This window comes from Salmo trutta, chromosome 25, assembly GCF_901001165.1.
Source record: "Salmo trutta chromosome 25, fSalTru1.1, whole genome shotgun sequence".
NCBI lineage: Eukaryota > Metazoa > Chordata > Actinopteri > Salmoniformes > Salmonidae > Salmo > Salmo trutta.
The window spans coordinates 23,968,477-23,986,953 of NC_042981.1; the positions used below are offsets into that span (position 1 = coordinate 23,968,477).

General features: G+C 43.5%; 1 protein-coding gene and 1 long non-coding RNA gene across 3 annotated transcripts; one reads left to right on the forward strand and one right to left on the reverse strand.

The window, feature by feature from the left end:
- Window positions 1-268: 268 nt before the first annotated feature.
- Window positions 269-10,832, reverse strand: LOC115162203 (cell division cycle 5-like protein). 2 transcript variants are annotated; one of them, XM_029713282.1, is made up of 19 exons: window positions 10,623-10,832; window positions 10,118-10,221; window positions 9,751-9,912; window positions 9,540-9,667; window positions 9,319-9,418; window positions 8,531-8,657; window positions 6,843-6,934; window positions 6,514-6,658; window positions 6,186-6,380; window positions 5,894-6,042; window positions 5,203-5,359; window positions 4,938-5,102; window positions 4,766-4,846; window positions 4,523-4,657; window positions 4,339-4,443; window positions 1,764-1,961; window positions 1,598-1,660; window positions 1,173-1,322; window positions 269-1,075 (listed from the first exon to the last, which is right to left on the reverse strand). In XM_029713282.1, the coding sequence occupies exons 1-19, from the start codon at window positions 10,665-10,667 to the stop codon at window positions 968-970; spliced, it is 2,409 nt and encodes an 802-aa protein (XP_029569142.1). In that variant the 5' UTR covers window positions 10,668-10,832; the 3' UTR covers window positions 269-967. The 2 variants fall into 2 exon arrangements, with proteins under 2 accessions (XP_029569142.1, XP_029569143.1); XM_029713283.1 differs by lacking the exons at window positions 269-1,075; window positions 1,173-1,322 and adding an exon at window positions 1,358-1,492.
- Window positions 1,882-16,101, forward strand: LOC115162206 (uncharacterized). The gene is made up of 2 exons (XR_003869499.1): window positions 1,882-1,966; window positions 15,121-16,101. It is a non-coding gene; the product is annotated as an uncharacterized LOC115162206 (long non-coding RNA).
- Window positions 16,102-18,477: the final 2,376 nt, after the last annotated feature.

The following is an 18,477-nucleotide window of genomic DNA, read 5'->3' on the forward strand; positions in this document are numbered from 1 at the left end:
CGAACAACATGGTGTTGGTCCTCCCACTACGACTTGGAAAACCATGCAGGTTATTTAGCTGAAATAATGATGCTCCATTCCAATATTTAGGGTCTTATTCTGGTGACATGATCGATGCTTGACTGCCGTTTCACAAATGAAAATATTCCCGCTCTTATCCACAATCTCATGTAGACTAGCCACACATGCCAAGACCGCAGTAGGTACATTTGGTATTTAATGCAACAGTTAAGTTTGTCACAACCAGTAGTGTTGAAAATGCAATGGAAACATTTTAATGTAATTTTTATTCTGTACATGAAAACGCATATAAAAAAGTACATTGTGTGCACTGTCAGCAAGCACTCTTTATCCGCAACATGTCCATTTGGAGGAAACACCACTGGTGGGAAAAATGTGCATGATTCCAGAATATTTGCATGGAAAGCTAGCTTTCCCTCAATATGGCCTCTTCCAACACTTACGTGAACTGTAGCAAAACAGATTATCATCCAATAGCCCTGACAACACTGCTAAGAACAAGTTTCTCTATACATTTCATAGGCCATGCTTTTTGAGGCACTTTGCTTTCACTGGTATTTCCAGCATAATCCACTAGGTTTGCTGCAGGTAGAAAATCCAAGGGGCAGACAAACACCACATACAGCAAACAGGTCTTAGGGAGAAATCAGATTTGTATTGATATTTTATTCCAATGAAAAGACACTGATCCACCAGAGGAAAGACCAACACTAGGCAACTACTTGGCATGCTCTAAGCACTGAACCATGACATCAATATGACATGAGAAGAGGCAAAGCTCCAATAGATCATTCATTTGTAAATATTTTTACCTAGTCACACAATTAGAGGGGGAGATGAGGGTCGCTATGATCCTGTGTTTGAGCAGACACTTTCTCCAGTATGTGTGCATTTGCTGAACATGTTTTTATAATATGTGTGTATAGAAAGCATGTACGGGGTGTTGTTAGTATTTAGCAGACAGCAGGGCTTCTTTCTCCAGCAGCAAGTCTCCATATCTCTGCTGAAGCTCCTTTTCTCTCTCCTGCTGTCTCTCCACGTCCTCCCTTAGAGCCTAAAGAGAAAATTAAGTCCAATAAACACAGGCTGCAGTTTGTCAGCTAATATCTAGTGTTTGTGTGATATGGCGCGGTGTGTGAAAGTATGTGTACCTCTTGTCTGCGGGGTATCGCTGTGTCTTCTTGTTTCTTCAGCTCAGTGAAGGTGTGGAGCTCCGTAGCTGCCTGCTCAACCTGCTCCCACAGTTCACCATGCTGCTTCAGTAGGCCTACAGCACGGGACTGGTACCCTCCTAGTAACACCTACAGACACATCACCCCTCCCACAGTTCACCATGCTGCTTCAGTAGGCCTACAGCACGGGACTGGTACCCTCCTAGTAACACCTACATACAGACACATCACCCCTCCCACAGTTCACCATGCTGCTTCAGTAGGCCTACAGCACGGGACTGGTACCCTCCTAGTAACACCTACATACAGACACATCACCCCTCCCACAGTTCACCATGCTGCTTCAGTAGTCTAGAAACAGTTTGAGAGACATACAGAAAGAGTATAGGTCAGTGTTTAGTCACCTTGAGACGACGCTCCAGACGAGCAGCGCGACGGGCCTCACATGTCATGTGGCCTCGGTTGATCTAGGAATACACACATCATAAACATGTGGTATACATCATGAGTTACCTATGGCCCGGCAGCTTCTAGTGTAAAAAGGACATGATAGCGTGTGTGTGGTCTCACCTCTAGTTTCTTCTCCAGGGAGTCTATGCGGTCCTTCTTGGAGGCCAGGTTGGCCCTGGTGTAGCGGCTCTGGGCGGAGAGGTACAGCACCTGGCCGTAACACTCCTCCCACACCTGGCTGTAGGCCTCCATGGACAGGTCCCCGTGACCCATACCTGCCCTCACCACCTCCATCTCCTGGCTCAGCAACTCACTGGCCTGAGGTGAGGCGAAATGTGACACTATTATTTACGCATCTCACACAAATGTCCACATTGCGTAGACAAAGTTACTCTACTCTGTAGGATTTTTTTTTTATATATATATATATATATATATATATATATATATATATATATATATATATATATATATATATATATATATATATATATAATATTTTTAAAATCGGGTATCTGGATAGTCGAAAGGTCAATGCAATCCGGGGACCTTGGGACGTCCCTACCCTAAACCCAACCTTAACCCTTACCATTTTAAATGTCAACTTCAATGGGGTAGGGACGGTCTCTAGGATCTCAGATAGCACGGACCATAGTAGAAATGCTATTCATTTTTACACTCTTGACCAATCAAAATTACCAAAAAAAGCACATGGCAGAGGTAAACTGCAGACAGACTGCTTTTCTCTGTAGTTTTGGCAAACAGCAACGGTGAAAGAAAATTATGATTTTAGAACTGATTCTGATCCAACAATGTTTTCTGGTGAGTATTTGCATTGATCTCAGGTCTTGTAACTCCACCTACATGTACATACTACCTCAACTAACCGGTGCCCTGCACATTGACTCTGTACCGGTACCCCCTGTATATAGTCTATTGTTATTTTACTGCTGCTCTTTAATTACTTGTTACTTTTATTTATTTTTCTTATCCGTATTTTTTTAAACTGCATTGTTGGTTAGGGACTCATAAGTAAGCATTTACTGTAAGGTCTACAACTGTTGTATTCAGCGCATGTGACTAATCAAATTTGATTTGAAGAAACTCCATTATGTGGACGCCTGTAATTGCCATTTGAAGTGGGAAAAACAGCATACTGATGTCTGGGCAGACTGGAGGGCCAAATGGGCAGCTGTAACTCAATGCACCATTATAAAAACTACATTGATATAAACACAACATGTACATTGTTGGTCCAATGTTTCATGAGCTGAAATAAAAGATCCCAGAAATGTTCCATACGCACAAAAAGCTTACTTCTCTCAAATTTGGTGCACAAATTTGTTTTCATCCCTGCTAGTGAGCATTTCTCATTTGCTAAGACAGGTGTGGCATATGAAGAAGCTGATTAAGCATGATCATTACACAGCTGCACCTTATGCTGGGGACAATAAAAGGCCACTTTCACACAATGCCACAGATGTCTCAAGTTTTGAGGGACTGTGCAATTGGCATGCTGACTGCAGGAATGTCCAACAGAGCTGTTGCCAGATAATTTCATGTTCATTTCTCTACCATAAGCTGCCTCCAACGTCATTTTAAAGAATTTGGCAACCAGCCTCAGAACCGCAGACCACGTGTATGGCGCCGTGTGGGCAAGCGGTTTGCTGATGTCAACTTTGTGAACAGAGTGCCCCATAGTGGCGGTGAGGTTATGGTATGGGCAGGAATAAGCTACGAACAAAATTGAATTTTATCAATGGCAATTTGAATGCACAGCGATACTGTGACGAGATCCCGAGGCCCATTGTGGTGTCATTCTCCGCCCCCCCATCACCTCATGTTTCAGCATGATAATGCGTTGCTTCATGTTGCTACGATCTGTATGCAATCCTTGGAAGCTGAAAATGCCCCAGTTCTTCCATGGCCTGTATACTCACCAGACATGTCATCCATTGAGCATGTTTGGGATGCTCTGGATCGACAGCATGTTCCAGTTCCCGCCAATATCCAGCAACTCCATTGAAGAGGAGTGGGACAATATTCCACAGGCCACAATCAACAGCCTGATCAACTCTGTGAAGGAGATGTGTCACGCTGCATGAGGCAAATGCCGGTCACACCAGATACTGACCGGTTCTCTGAGTCACACCCCTACCTTTCTTTTCTTAAGGTATCTGTGACTAAGAGATGCATATCTGAATTCCCAGTCATGTGAAATCCATAGATTAGGGGCCAAATTAATTTATTTCAATTGACTGATTTCCTTACATGAACAGTAACTCAGTAAAATCTTTGAAATTGTTGGGTTTATATTTTTGTTCAGTATACATTCAAAAGTTAGTAGTTTCATTATATTAAGAATTTCAAATGTCATGGTATATCCTTGTAGGTAACAATGTCACAAGGATCATTTAAAATGTAATTTAGACAATGCTTTTTCATTGCTTTTTTAGGCCTTTTTAAAACAATCTGAAAAGGAACTCAAGCAAGCCAATACCAACATCCGTTCGGATATTCGATTAACCGTACCCATCCCTAGTACTCCATCTAGACAGTGTCCATCTTTCCTATTCATTTTAGGATTGAGGCATACTAAAACAAGACTAAAACACAGCAGATGGAGACCATGACATTGCAGGGGAAACAGGATGGGAAACACTGGCTAGTAGGGGTGTGTGTGTTGGCGTTTTACCTGTGCCAGCTCCTCATTGCTGATTGGCTTGTAGGGGTGTCTGTCCAGGTGGGCGATGTGTTCTGCATTGTTGGAGGTGGAGGCAGGCCCTCGTTGTTTGCTGCGCTGTGATTGGATAAACAAAGTACTTTAGTTCTGCTCCAAACGCAGCCCTGTGTGTGTTTATGTATGTGTATACATCTACCTGTTGGTTGGTTGGTGGGTGGTGTAGACAGTCAAAGTGCAGCATAGTGATCATCTCCTTCTTGATCATCTCCTCAGCCTGCTGTAGTTCTGACAGAGGATCTGTTCCCAACGGACGCAGGATAGACTCATTCACCTACACACACAATTTTGCATTCGTTTTGTCACTAATGCTGTAGCCGGGAAGGGGAGGCGATGCAGCACTTGAACTCTTGTGTGTGAGAGAGTCACACTGTGTGCTTACCTCTGATGGTCTGGGTAGAGTCCTCTGTACAGCAGTGTGTCTCAGCTTCAGCTCTTTCTCCTGCTCTGCATCCCGGGCAGCCTGCAACACACACACAGTTACAAAAGGGGATAGTCAAGAGTAGAGTTTTATATGAGTTGTATGCATGTGGGTCAGTGCGACTGAGTGTTACCTGTTTGCGTAGCTCCATCTCTGAGGCGTCCTCCATGTATCCGGTCTCCGTCTCCATTTCCTCCAGTTCAGTCTCTGCGTTTTCTGGTAGAACGATCTCAAAGTCGTTCTTGGGGATTGGCAGCGACATCAGACCCAGCTTCAGCTGCTCCCTCGACTCTCGTTGCTACGCACATACACAGAAAATAAAAGTTACACACACACAAAATAAAGTTATACACACAGAAAACGAATTCGAAACAGCCATTTCAATAGTAGTTTGTTACCAGATGTCTAGCGTAGGCAGGGTCTGCTAGTTGTTCCTCAGTATTGATGTTGAGTTTGTCTCGTAGAGGGGTGCGCCCAGGGGTTACAGTACCCGGTCCTTTAGGGGTTAACGCTCCCTGGGGGGTCATACCGCCCTCAGACCCTGGACCCGGGGTTCTACAACAGCAATAGTGTGTGTCACTAGTCAGTACAGAATTAGGTGTGTGGGAGAATGGCTTGCATGTTTATTTATTTTACCAGGTAAGTTGACTGAGAACACATTCTCATTTACAGCAACAACCTGGGGAATAGTTACAGGGGAGAGAAGGGGTGATGAATGAGCCAATTGGAAGCTACGGATGATTAGGTGGGCATGATGGTTTGAGGGCCAGACTGGAAATTTAGCCAGGACACCAGGGTTAACAACCCTACTCTTAAGATAAGTGCAATGGGATCTTTAGTGACCACAGATGGTCAGGACACCTGTTTAACGTCCCATCCAAAAGACGGCACCCTACACAAGGCAATGTCCCATATCACTGCCCTGGGGCATTGAGATTTTTTTTAGACCAGAGGAAAGAGTGCCTCCTACTGGCCCTCCAACATCCAGGGACCGACCAGGACCAACCCTGCTTAGCTTCAGAGGCAAGCCACCAGTGGGATGCAAGGTGGTATGCTGCTGGCGTGTGTGTGAATGGCTTGCGTGTGTACCTGAAAGGTGTGGTCAGTACAGTATTCGGTGTCTGTACTGCCTGTCTTTGGGGTGTGACTCCTGAGAAGTCACTCTGGTGGAGAGGAGTGTTCAGACCTCCTTTCAGAGGAGTGTCTACGTTAGTTAGAGCCATCAGGTTCTGGGCCTCCTGGAGAGAGAGAGAGATGTTGTCAGAGGTATTGTATTGGCATTCATTTGATGTTATGATTCACATTGTATGGTAATATGTACCGTGGACAGCTTTCTTCATATACCCTGAGACAGAGAATAAGGGAGAGTGAATGTGTGTACCTGTAGTATCTTGTCCTGCGCGGCAGGGGTCTTGGGGGTGCGTAGCCCAGTTGCCATGGCGCTGTTGGAAAGGCTGTATTCTGACAGTAGGGCTGAGGAGGCGGAGTTAGTGATCCCAGATTCCTCAGCGGTCTGACGAGCCACTTCACTGGCCTGACCCAGCTTAACCACCTCCTCCAGCTCCGCATCAGAGATCTACGCACACCAGACAGCGTCAGCCAGACAACATCAGACACGCAGTCAAACTTCACTGGCCTGACAAAACTTCACTACTTCCCATAGCTATGCATCAGAGATGTGCACGCACACACAGTCATAGCGTTGTTACCTGTGGTGCAGGCAGCACCAGTTTGCTGCGTTTCTTGGTGAACTCCGCTACTCCGCTGGTCTGGAGGATGGCTGACGGAAGATCACTTTCCTTCTTCTTCTTGATCTTCTGTCTATCCCTCTTCCTCTCCCTCTCCTCCTTCTCACTGAGGACACACACAAAGTCAGGCACACACAGCTCTCTCCTCCTCACATTCAAACTGTCAAAATATCCCATCTATAAACGGCCTAATCAGATCATACATGTAGCATTCGTTGAGTGTGTGTGTGTGTGTGTGTGTGTGTGTGTGTGTGTGTGTGTGTGTGTGTGTGTGTGAGAGAGAGACTGACTTGCGTAGCTCTCCGTCCAGGTGCTGTTGTCGCAGGCGTTTGAAGTTTGGTTCCAGACCTTCGTAGAGCTCCATGCTGGTGTCATAGAAACCCTAGAATCATAACAACACTTAGCCCCAATAATACACATGTTGATGTACAGTGGGCTCCAAAATTACTGGCACCCCTGACTGGCAATGCACAAACAATACTTTATAAAATAAACAATATAATTATAGAGAAACTCAAAATACCAACATGTGAGAAATACTGTACTTTATTAATGTTTCAATGGAACCAACCAAAATCATACAATTATTTAATACAAAATACATTTAACCAAAATCAAGGTTTCATAATTATTGGCACTCATTTAGTACTTATTGCAACCACCTCTGGCAAGGATAACAGCATGGTCTTTTCCTGTGATGTTTGACAAGGTTAAGGAACACATTTGGAGGGATTTTGGACCATTCCTCTATGCAGATCCTTCACATTCTTGGGTTTGCACTTATCAACTGCCCTCTCCCACTCAGCCCACAGGTTTGAGATTGGATTGAGGTCCGGCGACTGAGATGGCCATGGCACAACATTGACTTTGTTGTCACAGAACCATTTCTGTGTGGATCTTGAGGAATGTTTCGGGTCATTGTCTTGTTGGAAAGTCCACCTACGGCCAAGTCCCAGCCTTCTGGCAGAGGAAACCAGATTGTCAGCCAAAATTGCCTGAGACTTGGTGGAATTCATTATGCCATCAATCTTAACCAGTGCCCCTGGACCTCTGGAATTAAAACAGCCCCAAAACATCACTGACCCCCTCCATATTTCACCATGGGTATGAGGTGCCTCTCCTTGTATGCATCTCTGTTTCGACGCCAAACATACCGATGCTGAATGTGACCAGAACACCTTCTTCCAGTCATAATTTAAATGACGTTTGGCAAACTCCAAGCCCTTGCGTCTGTGTTTTGGGGTCAGAAAGGGCTTTCTTCTAGCAACCCTTCCAAAGAGCCTGTGGTTGTGGAGGTGGCGTCTGATGGTGCTTTTTGAAACCTGGTGACCCCAAGACGCCAACAAGGCCTGCAATTCTTTCAGTGATCCTCCTCCCTATCCTGGGGGGCAAAATGCATATGCGTCCTCAACCCGTGAGGTTTTCAACTGTTCCATATCTTTTGAATGTTTTAATAATTGCCCTGACAATGCTCAGTGGTATATTCAATCGTTTGTGGATCTTCTTGTAGCCATTACCAGATTTATGAAGGTCTACGACCATCTGTCTCTTTTCAACTGCCAGTTCTTTTGTTTTCTTCATGGTGTTGGATGACAGCGGGATATTGCATGTGTGTTACCTCATTTTTATACCCTAGTGAAACCGGAAGTGATGTAATGGCTCAATATAGTTCCTTAAGACTTAGATAAACTTAAATAAGTGGAATTTAATTTGTGGTTTAATTTTGGTAGATGTTATTTACAATAATCTTTAAGGGTGCCATTAATTGTGAAACCTTGATTTGGAGGACATTGATTTTTAATGAAATCAATAAATGATTTTGGTTGGTTCCATTGAAACATTAATAAGTACAGTATTTCCCACATGTTGGTATTTTGAGTTTCTCTCTATAATTATATTGTTTAAGCATTATTTGTGCATTGCCAGTCAGGGGTGCCAGTAATTTTGGAGCCCACTGTATGTGTGTGTAATGTGTTACCTGAGAAGGTTTCTTCTCAAAGGGAATCTCAGCATTGTAGTCCACTCCTCTTTTCTTCTTCCTCTTCTTCTGAGCGTCGATGCCTGCTGCCCTCAACTCCCTGCGCTTCTGTAGAGCAGCCAGTCGTCTGGGAGTGAGGAGAAAGAGAGGGCGTGTATGTTTGTCAGGGTTAAACGTTTTCTTGATTTGGTGGTAGGCATTGAGGGGATTCGATTAAGATGGACCGGGTTGCAACGGGCTATGAACGTGCAAAACAGGTGATGGACGCACGCCCTGCTCAAATTGAATAGTAATCTGCGCCGCTTGGTCATGTTGTCAACAAGGCAGAACGATGCATCGTTCAGAAACATCTCTTTTGCATCAAATAAATGTTTGAATTTTCAAACTAGTTTTCATTGGGAAGGCAAAATAGTTTTATCAAATCACTTTTGCATGTGAAAACAAAATCCTACTCATTACTCCACGTGCTTAACCTACGTCACTTTTGTTTTGAGACGATGCCGCCGTCAGCCAGTACGCGGCGCGTGGCTCACGCCTGGAGGCAGCCCAGTTCCAAAATGAATACAATCACTTTTCACCCGGTGCAAACTACGCCCACTAGGCACCAGGCCAGCATAATCGAGTACCCTCACTATGAGAGCAAATTCAGAAATGTCTGTCTGAATGTTATGCTGAACGTTATGCAGTTCACAAATGACAAATCCTGCATTTGTTGTATTTACATGACACAGCTCTTATTTGAAACAGAAATGTGTGCTTGTGTGTAAAAGGTGTGTGCCTGTGTATACCTGGCCTCCTCCAGCTGTTTCTCTCTGGCCTTCCTCTTGGCTTTCTTCCCCTGAGTGTTGGCCAGACGAGCTCTGGCCTCAGACAGCATCTCCAGCTCATCTACACACACACACACAAACACACAGAGTCAGGAATAGCTGGTTTGGTTTTATTTCATTTTAATAAACCATGCAAGTTGACTGAACAGCAACGAGCCGAAGAAGCGTTGTACTTTATGTACCTTCGTCCATGTCCACAGGGTCAGGCCTAGCAGGCTTAGTTTCAGGGTTGGGGTCGATCTCTCCAGGCTTCAGTTTCCTGGGATCATCAGCTGTATCCTCCTCATTGTCCTTCTGGGCTGCTTTGTCTCTATACACACACAAAAGAAAATGCATAAGAACATGGACGCCAAGAGGTCTTCTCTGAACACAAAGTTTTTGCGTGGGTCTTACAGTAGAAACTCGTAGTGCTCCAGACACTGGGCAGCGGTGCGTCCTATGATAGGAGCAATGGTCCTCCACTGGGTGGGCATCAGCTTGGCCAGATGGAGCAGCTTCTCCTCTTCTTCTCTGGACCACTCAGTTTTCTTAATGCTGGGATCCAGCCACTCATACCTACACACAAAAACAACTCATTAGATACACACAGAACTGAATCCACACACAAACACACATTAAATACGCAGAACTCTATCCACACACACACAGACAGAAACCACTCAGTCTTCTTTGGGGCTCAACTTATCATGCATGCCACACACACACCGGTTTTAACGTCAGACACACACACACACACACACACACACACACACACACACACCAGCGGGCCTTGCACTGTTTGGCAGACTTGCGGTGCAGCAGGGAGGCAATACGAGACCACTGGTTCTTCCCATATTTCATCACTGCTGCCTTCAGTATCTCATCCTGGGAGAAAGCGGGAGGATGTCATTTTATTGATTCATTATTCACTGATTCCCGAGGAAAATTCAGTTTCAACTGCAGACAACTATAATTTAAAGACGGTGTTAACTAGTAGATATTACTAGTTAGCTAATGTCAACTAGCTAACGTTACATTGAAGTTCAGCTAGTGAGTTATTACGACTAACGTTAATGTTGTTAGTTAACTAGCTGACTAGCCAGCTAATGTTAGCTAAAGTGATGCAGTGAATTCCAAGCAGTCAAGTAGCTAATTCAGTGAATACATTTACATGCTAGTTCAGTAACCTGGAGTTGACTTAGTTAACTAAAAATGTGTGTATATTAGTTGGAAGCTAGTTAGCAGCAGACAACATTGAGTTACTAGCGTTAGCTACGCCAACTTACCTCAGTGTTTCGCCATACACCACCCTTGATCATGATACGCGGCATCTTGGCTGTTGTGTTGCTACCCTTCAGGTAGTAACTATAAATAAATAACCAGATATCACAATATAAAACAATAATACGAAAAGTTGGACATAAAATTGAACAACGATTTAAGAACGTGTTTTCAACATCGACAAAACAAAATCAATATGGCGGCCACCGGAAGTGCGCAAAGCATGGCGTCATTAAAACTCGTTTATCAACCTCTCCACAAATTTATTGTTAACAAACTATAGTTTTGGCAAGTCGGTTAGGACATCTACTTTGTGCATGACACAAGTAATTTTTCTAACAATTGTTTACAGTTATTTCACTGTATCACAATTCCAGTGGGTCAGAAGTTTACATACACTAAGTTGACTGTGCCTTTAAACAGCTTGGAAAATTCCAGAAAATTATGTCACGCCTTTAGAAGCTTCTGATAGGCTAATTGACATCATTTGAGTCAATTGGAGGTGTACCTGTGGATGTATTTCAAGGACTAACTTCAAACTCAGTGCTTCTGCTTGACATCATGGGAAAATCAAAAGAAATCAGCCAAGACCTCAGAAAATAATTGTAGATCTCCACAAGTCTAGGTCATCCTTGGGAGCAATTTCCAAATGCCTGAAGGTACCATGTTCATCTGTACAAACAATAGTATGCAAGTATAAACACCATGGGACCACGCAGCCGTCATACCGCTCAGGAAAGAGACGCGTTCTGTCTCCTAGAGATGAACGTACTATGGTGCAAAAAGTGCAACACAATCCCAGAACAACAGCAAAGGACCCTGTGAAGATGCTGGAGGAAACAGGTACAAAAAGTATCTATATCCACAGTAAAACGAGTCCTATATCGACACAACCTGAAAGGCCGCTCAGCAAGGAAGAAGCCACTGCTCCAAAACCGTATTAAAAAAGCCAGACTACAGTTTGCAACTGCACATGGGGACAAAGAGAGTACTTTTTGGATTAATGTCCTCTGGTCTGATGAAACAAATATAACTGTTTGGCCATAACGACCATCGTTATGTTTGGAGGAAAAAGGGGGATGCTTGCAAGCTGAAGAACACCATCCCAACCGTGAAGCACAGAGGTGGCAGCATCATGTTGTGGGGGTGCTTTGCTGCAGGAGGGACTGGTGCACTTCACAAAATAGATGGCATCATGAGGGAGGAAAAGTATGTTGATATATTGAAACAACATCTCAAGACATCAGTCAGGAAGTTAAAGCTTGGTCGCAAATGGGTCTTCCAAATGGACATTGACCCCAAGCATACTTCCAAAGTTGTGGCAAAATGGCTTAAGGACAACAAAGTCAAGGTATTGCAGTGATCATCACAAAGCCCTGACCTCAATCCTATAGAAAATGTGTGGGCAGAACTGAAAAAGCATGTGTGAGCAAGGAGGCCTACAAACCTGACTCAGTTACACCAGCTCAGTCAGGAGGAATAGGCCAAAATTCACCCAACTTATTGTGGGAAGTTTGTGGAAGGCTACCTGAAGGCTACCTGGGAAGTAAACAATTCAAAGGCAATGCTACCAAATACTAATTGGGTGTATGTAAACTTCTGACCCACTGGGAATGTGATGAAAGAAATAAAAGCTGAAATAAATCATTCTCTTTACTATTATTCTGACATTTCACATTCTTAAAATAAAGTGGTGATCCTAACTGACTTAAGACAGGGAATTTTTACTAGGATTAAATGCCAGGAATTGTGAAACTGAGTTTAAATGTATTTGGCTAAGGTGTATGTAAACTTCCGACTTCAACTGTACATCACGTGAAGCAGCCACAACGGTCAGTAAGAGTGTCCATGATTTAGTCTTTGAATGAAGAAGTGGAGATAAAACTGTCCAGTTTTAGTGTTTTTTTTGCAGCTTGTTCCAGTCGCAGCGAAATGAAGAGGAGCGACCCAGGGACGTGTGTGCTTTGGGGACCTTTAACAGAATGTGACTGGCAGAACGGTGTTGTCACCATTTATTATTCGTATCTTACTTTTTTGGGGGTATTTTCTTAAAACTGCATTGTTGGTTAAGGGCTTTTAATTAAGCATTTCACTGTAAGGTCTACTACACCTGCTGTATTCGATGTATGTGACAAATACAATTTGATTTGTATGTGGAGAATGAGGGCTGCAGTAGGTATCTCAGATAGGGGGGAGTAAGGCCTAGGAGGGTTTTATAAATAAGCATCAACTAGTAGGTCTTGCGACAGGTATACAAAGATGACCAGTTTACAGAGGAGTATAGAGTGCAGTGATGTGCCCTATAAGGAGCATTGGTAGCAAATCTGATGGCCGAATGGTAAATGGACTCCCGAGTGGCGCAGCGGTCTAAGGCACTGCATCTCAGTGCTATAGGCGTCACTACAGACCCTGATTCGATTCCAGGCTGTATCACAACCGGCTGTGATTGGGAGTCCCATAGGGCGGCGCACAATTGGCCCAGCGTCATTCGGGTTAGGATATTGTTGCATTTCGCTACACTCGCAATAACATCTGCTAACCATGTATATGAGACAAATAAAATTTGACTTGCCTAGTTAAAAAGGTTACATTTAAAAATAAATGTAAAAAAAAGTAAAGAACATCTTGCAACTCGAGAGTACCCTTACCTGCCGATCTATAAATAGTCATAGTGGGCAGAGTCAAGCACGAGATAGCAAGATCCTATTGGAGCATTCTAGCAGACATTTGCATATTTCCATAATGGGTGCCTACTCTGAAGTGCATGTGTGCATTAACTCAATTCGCCTTTGTATTGTCACAAATAGAACAATAAATATACAGAACAACGAGACAGATATTTCACCGGATGTATAAATGTGAAGCATCCGGTTGGCGCACTCGCAAATGCTTCACAATGTATTTCTTTGTAGGCCATAAGCCTTGATATAATTAAGCAATAAGGCAGGAGGGGGTGTGGTATATGGCCAATATACCACGGCTAAGGGCTGTTCTTAGGCACAAGGCATTGCCTGGACATAGCCCTTAGCCGTGGTATATTGGCCATATACCACAAACCCCAGAGGTGCCTTATTGCTATTATAAACTGGTTACCAACGTAATTAGAGCAGTAAAAATAAATGTTTTGTCATACAGTGGTATACATATACCACAGCTGTCAGCCAATCAGCATTCAGGGCTTGAACCACCCAGTTTAAAATTGAAATAATATAACCAAAATAAATGTATTTTGGCTCCCTGTCTGGCTCCTGACCTATTTAGTGTTAATATGCTGTTTAATATTACATTTAGCTTATTTAAAATGATGAGCACTTCATACATTCACCTTTTCATGTTTATTCAAATACTTAATTCAAATCCCATGGTTTGGTTTGAATAATTCAAAACCAAAACGTAGGTCCAGGTAGGCACAAAAATAGATGGGTGTTGGTTAAATTTCAATGAATTTGGAACGGCAGTTTTTTTTTCCTGTGAGTGCAGAGCGGTTTTTAACAGAGCGTTTGGAAAGGACATGGAGCGCAGTGCTCCATGAGCGGGATTTCTGACCGCTCAACTCCGCTCACATACTCTGTAACCAACTATAGACAATTTATACACATTCATCATTACTACTAACACACCAAGAGTGAGTTAGCTATATCGACAATTCTATTTTTAGTAACAGAGTGTTTTCCATACAAGGGTAGAATAGATGGATACTAGATTGAGTTATTCTTATTTGCTAACGTTAGTCAAAACTAGAGTGAAAAGACAAACACGTTTACTCTGACGAAGGTAACAAACGTTACCAGTTTAGCAGTGACTACCAGGACTGTAAATTAGCTAACGTAGGTTATTTACCTAGTCCAGCTAACATTACGTTACTTCTAATCAAGAATATTCCGCTTTGATGTGAAGGTATCACATCACTTCTCAGCTGTCGTCTAAAATTCGTTCAGCCTGAAAATCCTTCTGATAATCTTTGGTCCCCATAAGCATCATTCTTGATAGCCGCAGACCACGGGCAGCATCTGGATAAAACCCTGGTAGGTAGAATGGTGAAAAATAACTCAATTTCGCGCTTGTTTGTAATTAACACCGCCAGACAGAACACCACACGGGCATGATGACAAACGTTAGAAAAACAAACGTTTATATTTTTTTTGCAAAAACACATTTCTCAGATTACTATGTGTTGGTCGTTTGAAGTAAACAATGCCATGAACCAAATTCATGGGCACGCCCCATCTACCTACTGGAGTAGTTTCTGCATTCGCTGTGAATGCTGGCCTTTCTGGTTCACTATGAGCAGACGAATACACAGGAAGTTGAAACTGGTCAGATTGGACCGGTTGGCCAGATAGGACCTTGTGCAGGTTGGAAACAGATGGTGGACAGGGGGCCAAAAGTGCCAAGTTTGGGCCACAGACATGAAGGAAAGAACATAACTGTTACCAACTTAAATGTAAATACTTATTGAAAATATCTGCACAACAAATACTTCTCTTGCATTTTGTATCTTAGGTTTCTGGCTGTAATGGGTGCCAAGGACCTGAAGTCAACAGTGTGGCAGATGCTACCTTGCATTCTGTCAAACAGTCTCGCCATCACCGCCGCCTGGGCAGGGGATGAGGCCTGTTTCAGGAACTTGTTTCTGATGACCATTCTTCACAATAAGATTTGATATTAAATGTGTTACATTTGTTTTGTTTACTTTTAAGTAAATTCTTAAACGTGTTTAAGACCATGTGGGATTCAACTGTAACTCCATGTTCTTTCTTTGTGTTTAGGAGCCATTCTGAAGAACCCTGCAACCCGGTATGCCACGGATGAAGGGGTCCAGATTCAGATCACCCGTTACCTGAAAGGGGACTCTGATTGTGTTGGCAGTGCACAGGGGAGAGGGATCCACTGCAGTGAAGGTCAACATCAAGTCTCGAACCACCCTGTGTCAAAGCCAGCCCCTTCCCCCGAGCCACGAGACTAATCCAACAACTGAACCCTGGACTGACTTCTGCACCACACACTTACCATTTATTCATATTCTGTACACATCAAGAATGGTCCACCACCCAAAAGACATCCAGCCAACTTGACTTAAGTGTGGGAAGTATTGGCGTCAACATGGGCCAGTATCCCTGTGGAATGCTTTCGACACCTTGTAGAGTCCATGCCCCGACGAATTGAAGGTTGCAACTCAATATTAGGAAGGTGTTCTTAATGTTTTGTACTCTACGTATATACTTTCATATAATAATTATATGCTGTCACTGCACTGTACTCACTATACACATTTCCATAGCCTACTATGTCCCTATAGGCTTTTTAAAAATCTTATTTTCATTTACATATTTTGTTTTATCTGCATGCTTCTTGTACTTGATTTAGTATTTTCATTAGCATATATTTACAATGTTACTTATTTTATTACTATGACACCTTTGTCACCATTGCACTGTGTGAGAATCCTGCAAGTACATGACAATAAAATTAGATTTGACTGGATTTGATTTGTAGTTATTAGTGGATCCAGGTGACCAGGACTGCCCTCGTTATCTGATATACAGTATTTTGCACACATTCTATTTTACAGTAATTTTCCAAATGAACATGGAATCCAATGTACCTTGAATAATAAAAAGCAATAAATATTTATAAAAATAAGTGGCGATAGGGAGAAGGCATGCCGCTGGCTTTATGTTGAAAAGTCTTCTTGCCTCCCGCTAGCAGCAGTAGTGTCACCGGTCGGGAGAAGGGCGGGTCGTGGGTGGGCTGTGTGAGGAAAATGGCACGTGAACGGCAGGAGCACGGCCGCAGGCACCCCGTGAATGAGGCGATGGGGGAAAAAAGCTGTTGCACGGTGTGCGACCGCTCTGGAGGGACGCCGGCTTCCTGATTGCTCATTGCTAACTGGGTACTCACACAAATCCTCTCAGGATCCCTCCCCTTGACCCATTTTCCTCAACTTTCTTCACTGCCTCAGCATACGACACCCTCTGCTCTACTCTAACCCTGGTAACCTCAACCTGCTTCTCTCACACCGGACATTTCTGATTTTCAGCCCCATGGGCATTCCTACAATTAGCAGAAACCACTTCATTCCCCATTGCTACACCTTCCTTTGTCTCATGCCCTTCTGCACACTTTTCACACCTAAGAACCTCCTTCCTACACACTGCTGCCAGATGTCCATAAGCTTGGCACCTGTAACAACTTAATGTATTTGGCATATATGCTCGTACAGGATAACTGACATATCCTAACATCACTTTGTCTTCACGCCACCCTGTCTGCGTTCCACCAAACAACGAGCGTCACAAACACCGTGAATCTTTCCCTTCAGTTGGTCCACTTTCACATTTACCGTTACCCCAGTAATCACAAGTCACATCGCTTGTCCCAATTGGTTTGGCCCAAAGCGCCTACTCCCTCTGACCAGCAGAAATGCAAACAATCACAAGACTACTTCTGGTTACCTTCACCGATTCCACAGCACCAAACTCCTTTTTCACCCACCCTGAAACCACAAATGGATCGGCCAAAAGGCAGGGGTCCACTTTCTCCAGAAATGTCACTCCTACTGTCACAGACTCATCTTTATCCTGACCATCGGTGCAAGCATCGGGCTCTGAGGACTTCACCGAACCTGCCTCCTTCGATAAATCGCCTTCCATAAATTAACTTCCATTTCTCCTCCAGACCTCGATACGGCGTACAGCTCACTCTGCTCCTACTTTCTAACATTCTTCTTCGACAAACCATCTCTCTTTTTTCCACAATTTTTACCCGACTCAAGCTCACCCTCTTCCTCCGTCTCTCTCTTTGACCTCCAAATTAATCATAGAGGGCAGAACAAGCAAGGAGTTGGGCAGAGCCAAGCACAAGCTAGTGAGATCCTATTTGCGCATTCTAGCATTTATTAGCATATTTCTGTTAGGGAACGCCTACTCTGTGAAGTGTGAGTGTGCATTCTAGAAAACGTAGTCCACTCGGTTTGTTACAGATTCTTGTTGTGGAAACAGAAAACTGTATGGTGATCACATTTTTTATCGAAATTTGCAGAATGTCGGCCAAAATCTATCTCGCTCCATCTTCTCTCACTGCCGGCCACTGGGCTTCCTCTCATCACAATATTTGGTAGTGAGTGGAAACGCCAATCCGATGCTTCACATTTATACATCTGGTTAAATATCTGACTCATTGTTCTATCTATGATTGTACAGATGGTAGAGCTTCATACTGTATATAGTATATACTGTACAGCCATTGGCATAGAGTCACAGAATTACATGTAATCTAACGTCTCGAAAAAAATACTCAGTTGTATATTTATATTATTCTGATGTGGCTCATGGAATAGAATGCATTTTTATAATGTTGATTGTAACAATAGGAAACATTAAATGGTACAATACAGAAACTCAAGAGTTGAGTTGACATTCATGCAGTCTGTCAAGCCTACTCCCGCTCCCCCTCTCCAGCGCACAACGTCGCTGGTCTACTAACCACCGGTCCAGGCACCATCATTACGCACATCTGCTCCCCATCATTACACACACCTGGACTTCATCATCACCTTGATTACCTTCCCTTTATTTAGTCCTCAGTAGCCTTAGTCATCAGGCAGTATTGGTTTTGTTCACATTCAGTACGCTTCTCCCATTTTGATTATTTGGATTGTTCATGTTTATTAAACTCACCTTCTGCACCTGCTTCCTGACTCCAAGCGCATCCGTTACAGAATACTGCCTCAATAATTATGGAACCAGCAGAAGATAAAGAAATCTCCCAGACGGTTGGTGAGTAGGGATACCTACTTTGCTAACACCACAATCAGCTGACGCAACTAAGTGCGGCTATGGATGAGGTCGAGGTCCTCCA